At 41.0% G+C, this 19,520-nt stretch overlaps 2 protein-coding genes and 1 non-coding gene across 5 annotated transcripts in view; all 3 read right to left on the bottom strand.

The window, feature by feature from the left end:
- frmd5a (FERM domain containing 5a) overlaps positions 1–6,184 on the bottom strand; it is a 72,730-nt gene extending 66,546 nt beyond the window's left edge. For both annotated transcript variants that reach the window (XM_030053775.1, XM_030053776.1), the window contains exon 1: positions 5,851–6,184. In XM_030053775.1, coding sequence (XP_029909635.1) covers positions 5,851–5,952 — 102 coding nt within the window. In that variant the 5' untranslated portion in view covers positions 5,953–6,184. The remainder of the gene's footprint in view (positions 1–5,850) is intronic.
- Positions 6,185–7,508: 1,324 nt separating this feature from the next.
- Positions 7,509–7,580, bottom strand: trnah-gug (transfer RNA histidin (anticodon GUG)). Its single transcript has one exon. It is a non-coding gene; the product is annotated as a tRNA-His (tRNA).
- A 1,111-nt stretch (positions 7,581–8,691) lies between these two features.
- On the bottom strand, positions 8,692–18,205 carry malt3 (MALT paracaspase 3). Of its 2 annotated transcripts, none has more exons than XM_030052733.1 (15): positions 17,823–18,205; positions 17,091–17,208; positions 16,869–16,993; positions 16,540–16,675; positions 16,207–16,382; positions 15,850–15,946; positions 15,250–15,285; positions 14,897–15,100; positions 13,732–13,909; positions 13,513–13,587; positions 13,123–13,250; positions 11,923–12,072; positions 11,035–11,189; positions 9,573–9,689; positions 8,692–9,426 (listed from the first exon to the last, which is right to left on the bottom strand). In XM_030052733.1, exons 2-15 carry the CDS (start codon positions 17,185–17,187, stop codon positions 9,094–9,096), a joined length of 2,007 nt encoding a protein of 668 aa, XP_029908593.1. In that variant the 5' UTR covers positions 17,188–17,208; positions 17,823–18,205; the 3' UTR covers positions 8,692–9,093. The 2 variants fall into 2 exon arrangements, with proteins under 2 accessions (XP_029908593.1, XP_029908592.1); XM_030052732.1 differs by lacking the exon at positions 17,823–18,205 and adding an exon at positions 17,525–17,641.
- Positions 18,206–19,520: the final 1,315 nt, after the last annotated feature.

Raw genomic sequence — 19,520 nt, 5'->3', positions numbered from 1 at the left:
GCACATGCTAAAATGAATGCTCATATACACACAGTGTCTGACTCTCCTTCAACCCTGGCTGTCATATACCTGGCAGAACTAGCACATGACATCAAGACCCTGACAGAAGGAGAGAGACACAGACAGAGAAAGAGAGAGGGAGAGAGAGAGAGAGAGAGAGAGACAGACAGACAGACAGACAGACAGAGAGGCCCTGCAGTCCCCAGGGGCTTTAAAGAGTCACACTGATTTGAATAGGAAAAAAGCTCATCTCAAACTCACTGCTAAGGTGTCTAGGATACTACAGGCTGGAGCAGTTATCTAGTAATCAGAGAATCAGAGGATTCCCTGTTCGATCCCCCGCTCCAATCCTGATGGGCAGCTTGGCTCCTTGCACGGTAGCCTCTGCCATCAGTGTGTGTGTGAATGGGTGAATGTGAGGCAAACATTGTAAAGCACTTTGAGTGGTCAGTAGAGCAGAAAAGCACTCTATAAGTAGTCCATTTACCATTTACTGTCTTTTTTGGTCCAGAGCTTCACAGACTGATATTTTTCAAAAAGCAACATTTTTTCTTCTTCCACTGTTAGAAACAAAAAAAATCAAATGTTTCAATGCACATGAGAACACAAAGGGCCATTTCTAACACCAAGTGCAAAGCACGTGTCTTAGCTAGTTTCCAACTAATGCAGTTGTCATTTTGCCGTCCACTGCCGACATTGTGCAAATGGAAAATGCACTTGTACCCATCTGTGCACCATGGTCTTAAAATGAGGTGTGGTCATTGTGTGCACTGCTATCTTGGGGCAGGTGAAATTGACCGAGCAACTGACCAACAAAAAACAGGTCTGATGTCAACGGCAAATTATTTTGCTGTTGTTTTAAGGGCACATCATAGGCAGGTGGACAACACTGCTTGTTACATACACACACACACACACACACACACACACACACCTGTTTCACCTCAGGGAGCTCTGATCGAATCCTGCTGTTGCCATAGATGGTCTGCTTGCACCTTCACTTCATGCACAAGCTGATCTGTTCCCTTTGCTGAGAAGTGTGTCTTCTTACCTGGCAAATGCACCATTATAACAGAAATTTGCCAAGGTGCAAGCACACCTAGCTTTCAAAGGGAATGGGAGATGCCACCCTGATCGGATTATTGCAAAACACACCCATGGATTAATTAAGAATCTAAGTACAACCCTTTTAAACCATGCGTCTGGTGCAAAGGCCCTTTTTTCAGCCATTAAAAAAGGAAAAGTTGATTTGGACACGCCCTAAATGCACATGTTCTTCAGCCCATGCACTTAGATCATTAAAATATAGCCCAAAAACACACAAGTCTCTGCTATACAACCATTTGCAAAGTTGCTAAAGTGTGACTGGTGCAGATTTGTTGACATCACTGAGTACCAAATGCAAATACATAAACATAAAGTCCAAAACTATGCGGGTCATTCATATGGACAAATAAGGAGGTAAAGCTCCTATTTAAAGTTACAAATCATACAAATTGTTGAAAATAATGGAGAATGGCTGCCATTATGAAAGTCACAGCTTTGTAAGGTCAGTGTATCTGCTATTAACAGCTGCAATGAAGTGAAGTTTGAGCAGCGTTTGAAAAAAAAAAAATCACTGTGGAAATCATTTTTCAAATTTTTTTTTTTTTTTTTAGTGGCAAAAATGCTGCTTTGGTTTAGGCATAGCTATTACAAGAGCCCACAATGGAAAGAAAAAGAAAAAAAATCACCACTGTGTGGATGTGGCCTTGATGTCTGCAATGAAGATATTTAGTTATACAGATGCAGAAAAAAAAAACAGAAAGACAGGCTTGGATATCTCCTGTGAGAATGGGAATTATGGCAAGAGCCAGACTGACTCTGGGTCAGGACAAGAGCGGGACAGTCTGGGGATGGCACTGGTTGAGGTGGGTGTGACATTAGTCACCTCATCGCTGGTACCCTCCAATAGCATTCAAGGAATAAATCACATTCCTCTTCTATTCTGTGAGTCCTAATGGCCCAGCCTTTGTCAAGGCTTTTGGAAGGGGATATCCTGAGCAGAGTGATCTCACATTTTGTCAGAGTAACTGTGGAGTCACCGTAGCAACAGCTGAGACCCTGGCACCGTGCCTCAAAGTAAGCCACCCCCCCTAAACTACCATCCCCTGGCCTCTTCAGCACAGAGGCAGATCCCATACAGGAGCACCCACCGGTGCAAACATAATGGCTCTAGCCTACTACTTGGAAGGGCAGAAAGTTCTTAAATTTCACAACATGCAATGGAAGCAAACACGGCATACCAATTCATCTCTTAACACTACATCTTCTTCAGCTTCCCTCCCCTGAATGGGACAAAAATGCCCCCAAAAAGCTGTTGGTGATTGTGGTGTCCTCAAACAAAATAGCTATTAGAGCAGCAGGAGCAATCATATGTTCCACAGGGTGTAAGCTATAATTAACTGTGTATCTGGAAAAGAGGGGGCCACGTCACTGTGTTGACAGTCATTCAATAAATCCCTAATTAATTGGAAGCACGTACACAGAACACTGGTGGGTTTTCATAATGAGAAAAGATTTACGCTGATGACGGAGTGCCTCATAAGTACAATGCAAGTTCTATTTCAACACAGGCAGTGATTATGAACACAAGAAAAAACAGGAAAAAGTTTGGGGGGAAATGCCAGTGAAAGTAATCTGAAAAAGAAGGACTGGGAAACCTATTGATTACAACACAGATATGGGATTGAAAAGCACATCCTACTCTTCCAAGAAATACACGCTGGGACATATAAATCTCCTTAAAAAGCTGCACAATACTTTCACAGACCGACGCCACTTTCCCTATGTGTGTAAATGCTCTTTTCCTCTCTGTGCCCTGTCTCCCCACGCACATAAAAATACACCCATATAAAAATACACAATACCTTTTCAACACAAACAACAGACATAGAGGCCCTGTTAAGAAGAGAGATCCTGAATAAATAATAGCATCTGAGGACACGAGTGTGCAACAGTGGTGTTTTCAAGGCTTCAGTGGATGAAGAAGCCGGCAGACAAAACTTTTAAAAGGGCAGAAAACACGGGATAAACAACCTGAGTGAAGAGGTCTCAGGCTCATCAATAATGCATCTGAAAGAGCTAAATTAGAATAATGTGCGAGCTTTGCTTCAGGAGCTGAACAGACTTCATCGATGTCGCTGCGTTTTCATAAAAGCATGAGCACTTTTTGCGCATTCTGTCTGTGCGAATGAACATTACAGGGACATATGTAGAAAAAAAAGAACATCACACAAAAGCATGAGAGCTAACTCAGAAATAGAGTTTTGCCATTTCTACAAGATGCTGCATTCATGAGTATGGACGTACCTTGCCGGGTTTTGGACAAATAATATAATCAGGAATATGATTTAAAAAATAGCATTATTTTATGTGGTTTAGCTGCTATTCAGATGCGACATAGAAATGTGAAGAGCCACTAAACTCTCAGTTTGACTCTGCTGTGACAGAGCATCAGACCAGAAAGCAGAAAAGGCCTGGAGCAAAGAAGGATTTCAGCGACTTCCATCAACCTGCATCTAGATAAGAGCTAAATCTACAGAGCTGTATAATGATGAGCAGTCACTTTTCATCTCCCGAATATACTGGAAAGATCCATAATTCATTACGGCAAAACTTAAGGTTGTGCATTAGGCTGCCTCTGCTTTATCAAGATGGAGACATTTTCTGCCCTCCATGTGAAAGCTATCTACTGAAAGTCTTGGTTTTTATTTTATTTTGCATTAAAACGCCATTGAATGTTCCCTCTGGTGAAGGTGTCTTTGTTGACAGGAACATCGGGGGCAAAGATGCTGAGATGTGATTCGATGTGAGAGAAAGGAGGCTAACTTAAGCCAGGGGCAAATCTGAATTTGGAGCCATTAACCAGTTTAGGGAAACGATCAGTGTAATGGAGACAGGTCTAGTGGGGATAGAATCTCAGCACACTGTTGAAACAGGAGAGCAAAATGAGAGAGACAGAAAGAGGGAGAGAGAAAGAGAGAGAGAGAGAAAGAGAGAGAGAGAGAGAGAGGGAGAGAGAGAGAGAGAGAGAGAGAGAGAGAGAGAGAGAGAGAGAGAGAGAGAGAGAGAGAGAGAGAGAATATATGACCTAGTTATGCCTCTAACTGCTCATTCCCAGTCTAGGTGTCCTGGAATCCTGGGTGTTTGGCAATCTGGTAGCCTGGAAGGGAAGGCAAAGTTACAGCTAAATGGCAAATGAGGAACACACTCCAACGGTACGATTAGTCAGGTGGACTGGCCTGCCTCCCTCCCAGGGCCGTGTTAGACAAGGAGATAGTCAGGATGCCAGACAGTCACACAACTGAGCCGGAGCATTCTCCTCTCTGACTCCCTTCCCCTCCTTCTTTGCAGCTTGCTGACGTCAGCCAGCCAGTCCACACGACACTGCTGCAAACAGCACACCTGCTGGCTTCACAGTCCATCTGGCCCAGCTCCAGCTCTGGTCAGCCCTCGAACAGAGACGCAGCTCTGTTTACAAACTGGGCACACGATCACCGTCCTACAGTGATCGCAGTATCTATCACATGCTTTCTCACGGCAGAACGAGAGGCTCAGTTGCAATATAGCGTGCAGCAAACAATGCATATCAAAGTCACAACAATAACGTGTGTCTTGCTAGTGTTTCAGGTTAAATGTTCCCACGGAGAAGCTTTGATATGCCTGCATGTTGCTAGCTAGTCAAAGGAGCCTCCTGGGATTGCAGTACGAGCCTTCCCCACAACTTAACAGCATCCAGAAAAGAAAAACAAAATCTTGTAATTGATTTGACGGGCCCTCTCACTTTTGTCTTTGATGACATCAGGATGAACATAAAACTACACAACCATCAAAGCAAGCTTTGTGGCAGAGAGACAAAAGTACAAGAAAGACATGGTTTAATACCTGGGCCTTGCCTTCACAATAATAATGTCTCACATAACAATATCAAAGTTTTCTTCTCCACTGAAGCAACGGGCCATGTCTGATGGGAAAGAAGATATTGTACATTAATAATTGCTTGCTGTGGTCACTGTCTAAAATTATTCAATCTCGTATGAATGTTTCTAAGTACTGTGCAGTAGGCATGCTCTGCTCTATTCTCTAACATAGCAACAGGATAGCCTATGTGCATTATTGATGTCAGAGACTATAGCAAAACTGCATGAGCTACAACACTTGTGTGATTGTAAATGATAACTATTATCCATTATTAATACATTTTGTACATTGTTTTAATACAAGTAAATATTATTCCATATGCACAGCTGTCTTACTTCATTTATCCATTTAAGCCACTGATTGTTCTAGCATTAAAAATGTAGAATGTTCCACAAATAAACCTGCAAGTCCATCAAATTAAGAGACAGTTTGAAAAACCTGAGTGCATCTTCAAAGACGCATCCTACCACTGCATCTCTCTTTCAAACTGTAGGCTAATTTGCTGCGTGCATCCTGCATCTTGACAATGTCAACTTTGACACTGCTGGGTGAACTGTCATCCATGTCTGTCCTACAGGACTCCCTGGTGTCTCCATCAGAGCCTGCTACTTCAGTTAAGGATTTTCGCAGTGGAGCTAGGCGTAGACTGCCTAAATCCCCCCTTGATAAGCAATGTTTGGGTGAAGTGGCAAAAATAAGTGTATACAGTCGAAATTAGGAAAAAGGTTTGTGGCACACACACACCAGCAGCGGGACATGCAGGCACTTGCAGTCCCCATGCTGAAACACTCGCCTTCTGCCAGGTCAGAGACAATTGCAGCGCTATTATCTGTTCTGCGGCGGGAATAAACTGTGGTCGACAGGATGAGGGAGGCACAGGTGACTAACCTGAATTGTGCACGTATATTCCGTATCGTCCAGCAGTCTGACGGTGCAGTTGTATTCTCTCTCAAGATTCCTGATGCTGCCACTCATGAATCGGCTCAACATCTTCTCAGAGAATTGCTGCTCTGCGTCTACGACCAGAACAATAAACTCAACACCAGCATGCAAATAATGTCACATTGACCACATTTTCCGCTCCACTAGACGAGCAGCAGCCACGGATTCGCCCGCCGACGTGCGGACCATTGTTGTCCCATTGAGTTTATGTACAGCAGGCCTGTGCCAGGACGAGCAGAATCCAGGGATGCCCGCATCCAGATCCAGAGGTAGCTCACCCTTGTGTGTCTGTGGTCGAGTGGCGGATCATCTCTCACCATTCACCGCTGCAAGTTGAGAAAGAGGGCGGTCCCGCCGAAGACTGACGTCAAACACAACCAACGGGAATGTGCGGCATTTCTCTGCACTTAATACCCAATGTTATTTTTCTAAAGCTACAATTATCCTAAGGACTACCTTTGCACCTGAACCTCAACAGCTGTGAGGTTTGTCAGATATGCCTTATGGGGTTAAAACTTAAATATGGGTCTATACGTTTAATTTGCAAAGCTACTGACTGATTGATGGCTTTAATGCCTTGGCTTCATTTGTATGGACAGCTGATGTAAACCACGCGTCCTCATTTAGCATCCCCAGTGGGACTCACAGTACTGATGACCTCTTGATTTGCCTTACCAAGTACCCCCCGACCAAAAGTAGTGATTGGATCAAGATGCCTGTTGCAGTCCATATGCTGGGTTATTAGGTGTTCCTTAAGTGATTTGCATACTCATCCTTCGCCTGAGGGAAGAAAAATTATTCCAGCCTGACATGCTGCCATGGGTGACAAGAAGCCATTAGCCAGGTGTACAGATATTTCAGTGTAAGTATAATAGTACAATGTTCAAATGTAAACTATCAAAGTTGTCTGGCTGGAGCTGGATGGGTGTAAATGCATGTAGTGATGTGCTACACTTTAAGCCAGACATACTAAAATTAGGACATCAGCTATTATTTATTATAACTCCTCCTGTTATGCAGTGAACAACGCCTGAGTTCGCCTGCCACCCTCAGGCCAGTCATCGCTGGTGCGCTGTACAATGAAGAAAAATTACTATTGCCCCCTTGTGGTCAGTAGTAGTAAAATACACAACGGTCTGGGGACCGCCAAGCGTCCTAGACGGGGGTCCAGGCATAGGGGAGCTCCAGAAACAAGACTGACAATGCAATTTCAGGGTTATTTCATTCACAGGAGGCAAGCACAATGAGATAACGTAACGTTACAAGGAGAAATACTTTGATCACGCTCTACCATAGTGTTACCACCCTGCTTAAATTTATATGAATTCATACTATGATATACGCGTTCACTAATACAACTACACAGCGTTCTCAGATGGGACTTGTTAAGAGAAAATATTAGCCGGAGTCCATTGGCTAACTTGTTACTGCTATTCTAGGGGTGTCTAAAGGACATACAGTAAGCCGTAACACAATACGCATGGCCTCAATAAATGTGTACACAAATTTAGATACAAATTTTCAGTAAAAAGTAAAAACAGGACAAAGTACATGACTATCATAAAGAAAAAAGTCAGCCCGTATGCCGTGACATTGTTTCGCAATGCCGTGACCCGGATTCGAACCGGGGTTGCTGCGGCCACAACGCAGAGTACTAACCACTATACGATCACGGCGAGCTACCGGGGCTGGTGGAAGAGAAGGGGAAGAACTTGCTTAATGTACTCGTCTGCCTGCCGTTTACAACAAAACTCACACTGTTGGAAAGAATGTAGCGGCTGAAAACGGTCAATAATCTGTGACGTAACAACGCATTGCTTAGTTTAGCATGCCCTTGTACAGACTTTGTACTGTAATATGTCCCTATAATATTTCAAGTATTAGTTACAAGAGCAGCAGACGACGTCACTTCTCAGTTTGTTCAGGACATTAGATAGCTGACATTAGCACATAGCTAACGTTAGGATTTTGCAACAATAACTCATTTGCTAGTTATCGTCCATTTTATCGTACAAGACGTGGACAAGAAGCTGATGTTAACTTGTGTGCAGTTTTCTCAACATTAATCTGTCACTTTATAACTTAGTACCCAGTAATGTTACTTTCGAGCACAACCCTAGGCACGTGGGACTACGTTTGTCCAACACAAATAGGAATAAACTTGTATCAGCTGAGCTTAACTTACCATAGCACCCGTTATGTCAGCCAATGAATTCTCCTGAAACTTTTATTTGACTCTATCAAATTAGTTATTACGATTAAGAGTACAGTCATTCTAGAGGACACCACTTTGCAGCACAAAATCGTCCGCCTTTTCCATTATAAATTGATTGATGACAACTAAAAGCGTCAGGTTTTCGGCACAAAAGTGAAGTTAAGTCTTTTATTTTTTTCTTGAAAAGTTAATATTTTAGGCTTCTTGGGCATAACCTTTTAGTGGCCTAAATTACTGCCAGCTGCCAAAATAAGCTCAGAAAATGAGCTACAGCTAAACAAAAAATTTACAGGTTGTAATTCCAAGTGTCATCTTTCACATCCAGTTTTAGCAATTATCTGATCAGTGTAATTCGCTTTTTGCTTAGTGTTGTTTTTGTTTTGACCTGGAACTGGAACTGACAAATCATTTTGACCATTTACCATTACCCTCATTCCATTACATGCAATGTGAGTAGAGCCATAATTAAAGTGCTGATAAAGTAGCTAGACCTTTACCTTTCATATTTAGAGAAACTGATGTCATTTGATAGACTGGGAATTAAAACTCTGAGTCAAAGTTACTGTCATTTATTTACAGTTTAAGCGTACAACTGATGAACCAGTGTGAGCCACCGCTATTATTTATTATTTATTATTATTATTATTATTATTATTATTATTACAATTATAATTACACAGTTTATGCTTAAACCAGCGGTTAAGTAAAGTGTTTATTTTTCTTGAGTGTTAAGCTGAGAACCGAAGGATCCGGTGACATAATAATAATAATTTAAAAAAAAGTCACTACACAACAAATATGTACAGCCATTCAAATTTTCATTCACTCATTCATTCATTATTCACTACTTCACTCAAAAAACATCTGACAGGAGGAAATTCATGATTAGTAATGAGGAATTCCTAATCACACTGATAAATGTACAGCATGTGGATCAAAAATATACACAATATCCGAACCAGAAAGGCTCAGTGTCAAAGAGTGAGGTCTTGAAAATCGTTCTCGTCGTTCTCTTCAGGTTCGTTGCTCCTGGCAGCTGTGACTTTGCCTGTGCATTCTGCTTTTCTGGTGAAGGGACGACATGAGCCGGGCACAGTCTGACACAGCGGTGGCTTGCTGCTTGAAATGATGCCCATACTCTGAGCTGAAGCGCCTTCTTGTCTCTTGGCTGTCCCTGCCTGATTTCTCTTGTACAGTTCACATGATGCCACCAGGGGCTTTCCTATGTCCATCTGCTGGCTTTCTGTAAGGCGCAGCTTATTGTCCATATCAGTATAGTGTAGATCCACCTTGATAACCAGCGATTTCTAACAAAGGAGAAGAATAAACAAATTAGAATTAGAATTATTCCACAAAACGAATCATTCATCTTTGGACTTTGATGATGTTGAACATTCAGAGAAAACATAAAAGGATCAGCATGGGGACACATTCTATATCAGTGTTTTAATACCTGAAGCTTCTGAAGAGCACACAGCCGCAGGGTACAGTCTGGGTTTTCTGATTGCCTAAATAGTAGTGAGTCCATCTCATCAGATCTGCCAGGACCAGAGAATATGTCTTCTGTTGCCTACAGAGTCAGAGAGAGTGGGATAAAAGATGCATCAGTGTCAGCGGTATTTAATCAGCTAATATCAAACATTTTCAAATATAGTCTCAGTAATGATCTGCTTCTTTTACAGTGACTGCACTATGTGAATGCTGCAACACAACATAATGCAGTCCTAGAAATGAATGCATTATGAAATGGACCACTAGATGCCAGTGTGGTCCAAGGGTTAGTCGTTGAGAGGGAAACCAAATTACTACTTCCTGCATGTTCCTCACTTCAGCATTAGCAGCCAGGAAGTCCAAATATGGGCAAAACTTCCTCAGAGATGTGAAACTTGGCCATGAATGGTGATCATTGAGAAATTACTGTTGCTCAGTGGAAACTGCTGGTAGTTCTCATGGTAAGCCATGAGGAATTCGTGATGCAGACACGTTTGCAAGTATACATGAGGAAAAAGGAGAAAAGATTTTACCCTGAACTTTAATGTTTAATATACTCACTAATAAATCAGATTTCAAAGGATGTTGCCATAAAGTTCAAGACTTTAGACAATCATCTGCTGTACTGGATCTACACTCCCAGGACACTATTATAACCCTCCTATTATCTTTGGGGTCAGTTTGATCCCATTCAATGTTTAACTCCTCTAAATACATGATATATTTTTTGCTTCACACTTCAAGACTTTTCCTAATTTAATGGGGACAACTGAGTAAACAAAAAATCAACATGATGAAATATTTTCAGTGATCTGTATCTGTTCTTTGGGGTCAGTTTGACCCTGGGCTTTTTAGCTGTATAAATCATATAGGAAATATGAACATTTTACACACATTTGCTGTAGTTGTTTTGGATGGAGCTAACATAACCACGCCTGCAGTAGAGTGATACTGTGTTAGAGAGTTATATAAAGGTTCTGTTTAGGTAGTCAACAACACATAAACTACCTGACACATAAATGTGGGTGAACAAATATTTTATAATAATTTTCTGGAGGTTTAACTTACTGGGGTCAAATTGATCCCTGTTGATAAAAAATATTTATTATTATATTATTATTGTATATTATTATTATTATTATTATTATTATTGTTGTTGTTGTTGTTGTTGTTGTTGTAATAACAACAACAACTGTTGTTATTATTATATTAATATATTTACCAATATTACTAATATTTTTATTTGAAAATTGAAGGTAACAGGAGGGCTTAGGCCATCACAACAATAGAAACTGAACACTTGCTAACTATAATCTAATCTCTTCAACTTCATGTTGAAAAACACTTTAAACTTTGCACTGACAGGCAATAACTGCATTTATATTGCATGTCTGATAGCTTCAAGAGACAATAAGAGCACTTACTGGTATGCTTGTGAGAGTGACAGTGCAGTCCTGGGCTATGGGTCCTGTTTTCTTCACGGTGGCAAAAGCTACGATGACGTTAGAGAACAGAGCTGAGAAGCTGACCTCCACCTCAACCCCACAAAGAAACACCAGCCGCTTTTTCTGGGGCAGCTCTAAAGAGGAAGAAAAAAAGATGAATTCACCATCTGACAGGACATCCTCTCTTAGACACACTTAAGACCAGTGATAACATATTTTTAAATCATTTTATTTAGGCTGTACTTCTTTATACAGCATTGAATTCTTCAAAAAGTAAGTCTGACTTTGCTTAGCCTTTGATTAACCACATTAGGGACTTTTTACGCTGCTATATTAATTATAGTTGGTGGTTTATCTTCCATTTAATCTGGGGGAAAGTGAGGGGATTCTCAGATTAATCCATGACAAGAATATTCCATTTCAAAAGTAGAAAAGTAAATTTGAGGAAGTTGTGCTGTGACAAGAAGACATCCTTCCATCAAACAGGAAAACACAACCAGTCATGTCAACCGGTTTCCTGTTTTGTTTAACCACAAACAGGAGAGGAGACCACAATGTATGTGCTTCTTCGTACATGTAATTGTCACATGCTGAAGTGTGGGAGGTGTGAGGAACAGTGAACAGCACAGTCTGTTGCTTTCAGGTTGACATCAGATGAAGAAATGGGAATCTTTATGAAAAGTGCTTTCCTAAAGCTGATATTTAAATGAATAATTGCACTGAGGTAACATCCACTGAGATCGAGAATTTAATTTACATAAACTTACTCATCAATTTGCACTGACATTAGTGCTGTTTAATAACGATATCAAAGAAAAACTGAGATTTGGAGTCATTAAAATGCTTGTGGCGTTTTCATCAACTCACCATTGGCTTGTTTCCAGCAGGCGTCTCGCAGGTGGAGTTCCCTCGTGTGGCCCGTGGTCCTGACTGGATCTGTGAGGGAACGTGGTTCCTTCAGGGTGTGTTTGATCTCCACCGCCTGCTTGCCTGTGACTAGTGGGTCTCTGCCTAAATCTGCCATCAGGAGGGTCAAAGAAAAAGCAGATAATCACTAGGCCTGTAGCACCAATACATTTATACTGCAACTTCTCACAAGATTCAGGGTGACACTGTTGGCCAGAAGAAAAGGGAAATTAGGGAGCAAAACCCCATTCAAGACCTTGGATACAGATTCACTTTGGAGAAGATAGCTTCAGAAATATTTTCCGCAAGCTGTCTTCCTCATGTTCTCATTTTGGATGAGAAGACAGCTGTTCATCATCAACATCTCTCTTTCCATTTCTAAATATGTCCCACATAAGATGAGCAGAGATCAAAAGTCAACAAGGGACACTTGGCAATTTGTTCAATAAGCCACTGTCCATATTGTAGCTCTGGGATTTCCAATCAGAAAAATACAAAGAGGCAAAAGTCAAACTAATGAGGCCTACAGGAAATGATTCATGTGGTTCATTAGTGGTTTCTAGTGGGTTCATTTGCTACACACGCACAGTGCTGTCAGCAGGGCATCCTTTCCTAGTAGCAGGACTGATTTGTGAGGAAGCCCGGCCCGTGTGAGCAGTGGCAGGGGGCGCACAAACAGCGCGGCAGCTGTCTTTGACTCTGCAGATCTCGGGTTTCTCGCTGTTCTCCAGCCAACAGTGTGAATTTCCAGAGAATGAGGTCACATGCTAATGCAGCACTACCCCCCAAAATTATGCTATTACAGAGATCAAACGACCAAACACACACTCAGGAGGGGACAACATGATGAGTCCCCACCCCTGCCCAGCCACAGCTACTTGCAAGTCCTTAGTAAACAACCTCAAAATGAGTTGGCAGTGATTGAGAACGGGAGTTATCAACTTGTCTGTGCTCTACCCAACAGACTGCAAAACATATTGTTCCCCTCAGCTCTATTTACTGAGTTTTAATGGAACAACCCGTCACACTATAGTAAACACCACCTCCACTCACCTGCTAAAATCACAGCATGATCCAAAAAAAACATCTACTGCTAGTGGCAGAGCAACATGTAAGATATTCATCATCTCATCAAAAACATGACAGCAGCAGTGCACATACCTTCCGACACCTGCTCCAAGACATGGGTGACCTTTTCAGGCTGTAGGATGTGTTTGTTCAAGTATTTAGTGAAGATTCCTGTGCTCTTTCCCCCATCTTGGACCTCGAAAGCCTCAGCATCTTCACACCTGCAAAGATAAATTTGTTAAATGGTGGTGGTTATCTGTGGTGGTCTATACCACCACCGCAGATGACAAGCCAAGATTTATTTTGGATTTTCTTTAAAGAAAGAAACATGTTGCATGGGTTAAAAAATAATAATTTCATAAACCAATAATATTCTTACACATATTCTCACACTACACAAATATTGCTTGCATTGGCACACTGATTAATTGCATTGGTAATCCATTTTTGTAATGAATCAAGTGATACAGTATTAGTACATACGTGGCATAACCATAAACAGTATTTCCACTGGGCTCCAAGGGCTTGATAACTGATGACATGCAGTCTTGGTTGTACCTTGAAAAAGTTAAAGGCAGCTTTTAACATAAGAATGATGCAATCATCAGAAACTCTTCAAACATACTGATAAAGTAAAAATTGACTGAAATAAACATATCTGCTGAAAATCTATATTTGATGGTCATATCTCAATGAAAATACCATTTTCTACAAGTATCCAGCAGGATTACACTCAGCGCAGTCCTCCTTTGCTGCATGCTCAGCATGACCCTCTGCACACACACACAGTTTTCAGGTCGGTACGGTTGTGGCGCATCAACAGCTACCAAGTAATTCCTCCCAGAGCGCTCGTACCCATGGCCTGCGTAGTAGAAAAGGCCTGCCAAGAATGACAAGATCACATTTAGTCACCAGTACAACACTATTATCATCTATAATCATTTTATACTTGAAACAATCCACAGCCCTGAGATTGAACAACGGACAGCAGCTGCAATCCTAACAAGAAATGTTTCATAGATGAAAGTGACTGCGCAACCAAAGGATGTCTGAGGTCTATCTGACACATTTGAAAGCACGTACACATTCTGGCTCTTCACCTGAAACTCTGATCTATGTCTGTTTCATTTTTCATCAAATAGATGACAGGATAGTAAAAGTGAATATTCTGACACCACAATGTAGTTTTCTTATGATGTTTTTCACTGTACAATAAACTGACCTCATCTATTATTTAATAAATCAGGCAGTTGGTTATATGGCTTTAATATTAATACATTTACTTTTGTACTGATTTATGACAGTAGTGTATTTTACAAGGAGAAAGAATGTGTTTACTTCAGGCTGTAAGCTCCGGTGATTAATCATTAGGCGTTTTTATGTCCTTATATGCTCTCTACTGTTTTGCTGTAACACTGTAGGATTGGTTAACACATGGTCAAAGGGAGAAGTTAAGCTGACAGCTTGTTAGGTTGCTAAACACCCTCTTCGAATGCTAAATAAATCTGCCATCTCAATGAACTACATGCGGTTAGAAAGTGCTATATATAGCAAGGCAGGCTCTGAACATTAAAAGGCTCACACCCCGTCTTTCCATCTCTTATCTGCCCACTTAAATCAAGCTTAGCCAAGACAGGCAAACAATTTTTAAGGGTGGGTTCATGACTCACGATGAGCAAACAACAGAGAAGGGCTGAAAAAAGTACAAAGCAACGTAGTCTGAAATGTTTGTTTCCACAAAATCTCTGTATAATCTTGTCAGCATTCCTCTGAGGACAAACATGAATTAAGGAGAGGATATTCCAGAATTAACACTCCTGATATTATTAAAATATGAAGACAATGCATCAGCACATATTGTTCTCACCATATACACCCCTGTCAAGCAGCTGGATGAACTTGTCAATGGCTGCGAGCATCTCTTCCCTGGTGAGATCCAAGAGGGAAACCACTCTGAAGCCAAGCTGTTGTAGGAGGTTGGCTAGCTCATGTACATCCACAGTGGGGGCCATCAAGCCCGGGTGGTGGGAGTAATTCAGGTTGCCAATAAGAAGAGCTACTTTGTCGCTGGCTAAAATAAAGACCAAAATGGAATTCTAATTATAGTAACATGAGGAAATACCAACACACAAATGGTTCCTACATACTGTCATAGCACACAAAATTCAATCTAAAAACAGCATGAGCTGACACTGCATTTTTTTTTCCATTGAAATATACCTGTGGGAGCTGGAGGAGGACGCTGGTCAGTCGACACTAGAGGACAGGAAAAGGAGGACAACAAAGAAAAAGAATACATATATATATATTTTACAATCAGAGTAACACAATAGCAGATCTCAAACACTGTGATACTGCCCAGGGCAGCACTTGTGGAGCATCCTCTTTAAATAAACAGTCAAACAATTGAGCTCTGTACAGTTTACATGCCACAACATAAACCATTTAAACGGCAACAAGAAGAAACACTGCAGTATCCAGTTTCACTTTACATCACTTTCCTGTTGTGTGTCTACAGCTCTGCCCGAGTACTATTTGGAGTCTGTCAACTTCCTTTTTAGTCTGTAGAGATGGGGAAAGTACCTCCAATCCTTAGCAGAGTGGAAAACACTTAATGTCTAAGCACTAAATCAGTGGAATCACTGAGAGGATTAAGGGGAAAAATCTCTAAATAAGCGACTATCTCTGACAATGGGGGAAGTAGAAAGGGGGAAATACATTCAAACTCTTGCAAGAATGTGGAAACGTGCGATGTCATCTTAGCAATATGGAATACACTATCTTGTTGAATTTCTAAAATACAATATTGTTGTAATTTACCTATGTCAACATCAACCGGGTCTGTCCATCTCTCTTCTAATATGTTAGACACAGAGCACAGGTATGATCCTCCATGGTCAGCTGTTGCATGGTCTATCTGCAGGTAAAACAGGAGATCATGTTCCCATTATTGTTTGTCTGACTGGTTATGCCCATACACGCAGTATTACTTCACCGCAAATCAAACCTTGAGCAAAATATTAACCAAATTTTCAAAATCCATCACCATCCATTACATGACTGGTGAGGGCTGCATGGCACTCAGCCAGTTGAATGACACAGTAACTATGGAACAGAGTAAACACTGACAACCAGCCCTGAGGTAAGTAAGTAAACACTCCTCTCTCTCATCCTCACCTGCAGCGTGTCACTAGTCTTGTCCAGCAGTGCTTGACCGTTTCTGTACCACTGGTAGTGTGGAGTGGGGATGCCAAAGGCAGCGCAGCGCAGGGTAAGTTTCGCCCCCTGCCGGATTGTCTGGGGCTTAGGGTTCACAGCAATATGGGGCTCCCCCTGCCACTGTCCCGGCAGAGCTAATTTTGTCAAGAGAGAACAGGGTATTCAAGCCCGCAGCATTTGCAAGCAACAGACTATATCGCAAATATATATGATGTTTAAAAACAAAACAAATTACACATAACACCACGCTGCTGCATTATAAATAACTACAGAGAGTGACACATGGCGTACCTGAATTAACATCCAGCACCTTGACTTTCACCCACTCACTGAACACACAGTTGCAATACTGGTCATTAACGCGACACACATACAGCTGGGATCTCTGAGCTCTGACTGTCAGTTCTGCTTGAGTGGCGCCAGGAACCTTAAAAAAAAAAAAAAAAAAAATGAGATCAATCATCATAGCTAGGTTAATCAGAGACACCCATGGAAATACTGTGCAAAGGAAAAGGGAGAAAAAAGGTGGTCATGGGTCACTGAGAGGTTGTGGCAAAGATTTCCCCTCGGCTATAAAGGTTTTTCCTCATTCCATTTTATAATTAACAACCTCAACATACCTCCTGTTCATTAGCTGTAAACCACTGGTAGTTCAGGACTCCTGTACCCTCAGCACAGACACTCAGGGTCACCTTATAGTTCACCGGTACACACACAGAGAAAGGGTGGCGCACAATGACAATATCTGAAACAACAACAACAACAAAGGCATATTGATTATCTGAACTCATATTTTGTTCATTCTATAAAGTGACACTGATAAATATTATGCTGCCACATACCCCTGATCATTATTCGAAAGATTTTGGAAGGGTACTGAGTCATCACTGCATTTTCCTCCTTGTTCTGGAAAATGCCAGCATTAGGCAGCATGGACATGGCTGTCTTTTTGGTGAGGCACTTCAAAGAAACAAAACAAGAGACTTATTTTTGAATGACTTCCTATGTTTGTATGCATTATCACCAAAGAAGGGGACAGTGACAAAATAATTACAAGTGGAAGTAACAATAGCAGTCATAGTTACCATGACTGTATAGTTACAACTTTATAATAGGAGTCTTCAAAAGGCATTTTCAATTAACTTTGTCAATTCTCATATAGTTACCATAACTGTATCATAAGAAAGGGGAAAACTCACTTTGTAAAGAAAACAAAACTAAACTCGAAAATGACTGATCGACATTCCTAATAATAAACACAGGTTTGAGTACATACCTGCCCTCAGCTACGAGAGTAGCTGCCGGATCTCGGGCACACAATGTTTCCCTTCTCACAATCTCCCCAACTTAAACCGAATCTAGAGTGCTTGTCAAATTGACATCCCCTTTCCCGGAACAACAAAGCACGTACATGTCTGTAATATAGGCGCCTGAAAAGTCTGAATCTAGCACTGATTGGAAACCATGACTTGCTGAGTTTTTTTTTTTTTTTTCCTTCAGTAATCATAGCTTATTATCACAGGGTTCCGTTTTTTAAACATGTCACAAACAAACAGTCAAAACTTATACCATACCTGCCAACATTTGAGTAGTAAAATCCGGGAGATTTTTGTGGCTGTGGGTGGGGGGTGTCAGCAGCAAAAGATGATATTTACAACACATCCAGGTTTTTAATAATTAGTCAGTAAACTCGGCACTGTCTGACACAGGCTGAAAAATGTGCGCTTTTATTTACAGTTAAAAACATTTCGCCGTGTGTTTCAACTTCTGTTAAACTGACTGAGCTGCGGCGGCTTCCGGTCTGGGCTTTCAAAATAAAACCTTTGTTATTGTGCGCTTCTCATTATTATTAACAAACAAAATTGGGTCTTGCAAATTACGGGAGATTCCCGGGAGAAAAGACAAAACGGGAGGGCGGCAGGAGATGAGTCTAAAATACGGGAGAAACTTGGGAAAAACGGGAATGTTGGCAGCTATGGCCAGATATTGCGACAAATACCCCCCACAGTCTGACTTGTTCCCTTCAGTGTAAAATCGGGAGATTAGCGGGATAAATTACTGACCGGGAGCATTGTGGGAGATAGGGTTAAAATCGGGAGTCTCCCGCGTGAATCGGGAGAGTTGGCAAGTATGCTCATACGGGTATTATGAGCCTTGCAAATTACTTTTGCACTGCCAAATTAGGCTACCGCCATTACGGTAAGGATCAAGCCAATGACTTCTTGTCATGTGCCGTACATGGGCTGAGTTCATTGGGAAAAAATGTTGCTGTAAAAGTGGATTAACTCCACTGACTAACTTTCACAAACATAGTGAAAGTGGTCTGGATTAAACTACCCAAACTACCTATTTAACCCTATAAAGCCATTTGTATCATATATGATACACATTTTCAATTCCGTTTTTCGTTTTCAGTTTAATCAATACTTGACCAAAATACTGTTGTATAACTTTGAACACTTCCCCCTGTTCACCCTGGACCATACCTTTGTCAATTCAAGTACATATCATATATCATACACCAGAAAGGTCGTGTAATAACATATTTTTTGATTTTCTTTTCTTATATATATTTTATTATAGGACTAAATAAAGGGTTCAATTTCAAAAAATTGGAATTTTCTGCCAATTCTTTCATAGTTCAGGCTTTATAGGGTTAACTTTAACAGGAATGGGTTCAACAGGAATAGGCCTATAACTACAACCACAACACCAAAAAAAAAAAAAAAAAAACAATAATAGCAATAATCATCATCATTATCATCACCACCACCATCTAAAAATCAGGATTGACTATTTTAGATTAGATAGATAGATCAGATATATCTTCAGAAGCATCAAAGAATGTGACCATTATGGCCCGAAGAATTAGGAGATCACCCCTTATGTTTAAATATTAGACATAAATGTTATTACATATAAATAAGTATTTTTCTATGTTTTTCTGTGGTTCCAAACAAGTGGTTCAACCCTCTCCCGTCATGCCAAGTATTTTATTAAATTCTCCCATCAGCACACCTGGTTCACCTAAATGACCTGACTGAAAGTGCCAAGACACATCAAAGCTATTGTAACGTCTTTAAAAAAAAAAAAAAAAAAAATTGATTTGGGAACAATTTGAGTTTTTTTCAAAGCTGTTTAGACTCTACTGCTTGATTTAAAGCATTAACTAGTCTGGCTCTGCAATGTGAGGTCTGCTCATCTATTTGAGCCAACCAGGCCTCTGAGGTCATTTGATGCCAACCTTTTAGTCATTCTTTAGTCATCTAGTC

The sequence above is a fragment of the Myripristis murdjan genome, chromosome 6 (genome assembly GCF_902150065.1).
Source record: "Myripristis murdjan chromosome 6, fMyrMur1.1, whole genome shotgun sequence".
Classification (NCBI taxonomy): Eukaryota; Metazoa; Chordata; class Actinopteri; order Holocentriformes; family Holocentridae; genus Myripristis; species Myripristis murdjan.
This window is presented reverse-complemented; position numbering and strand designations above follow the sequence as displayed.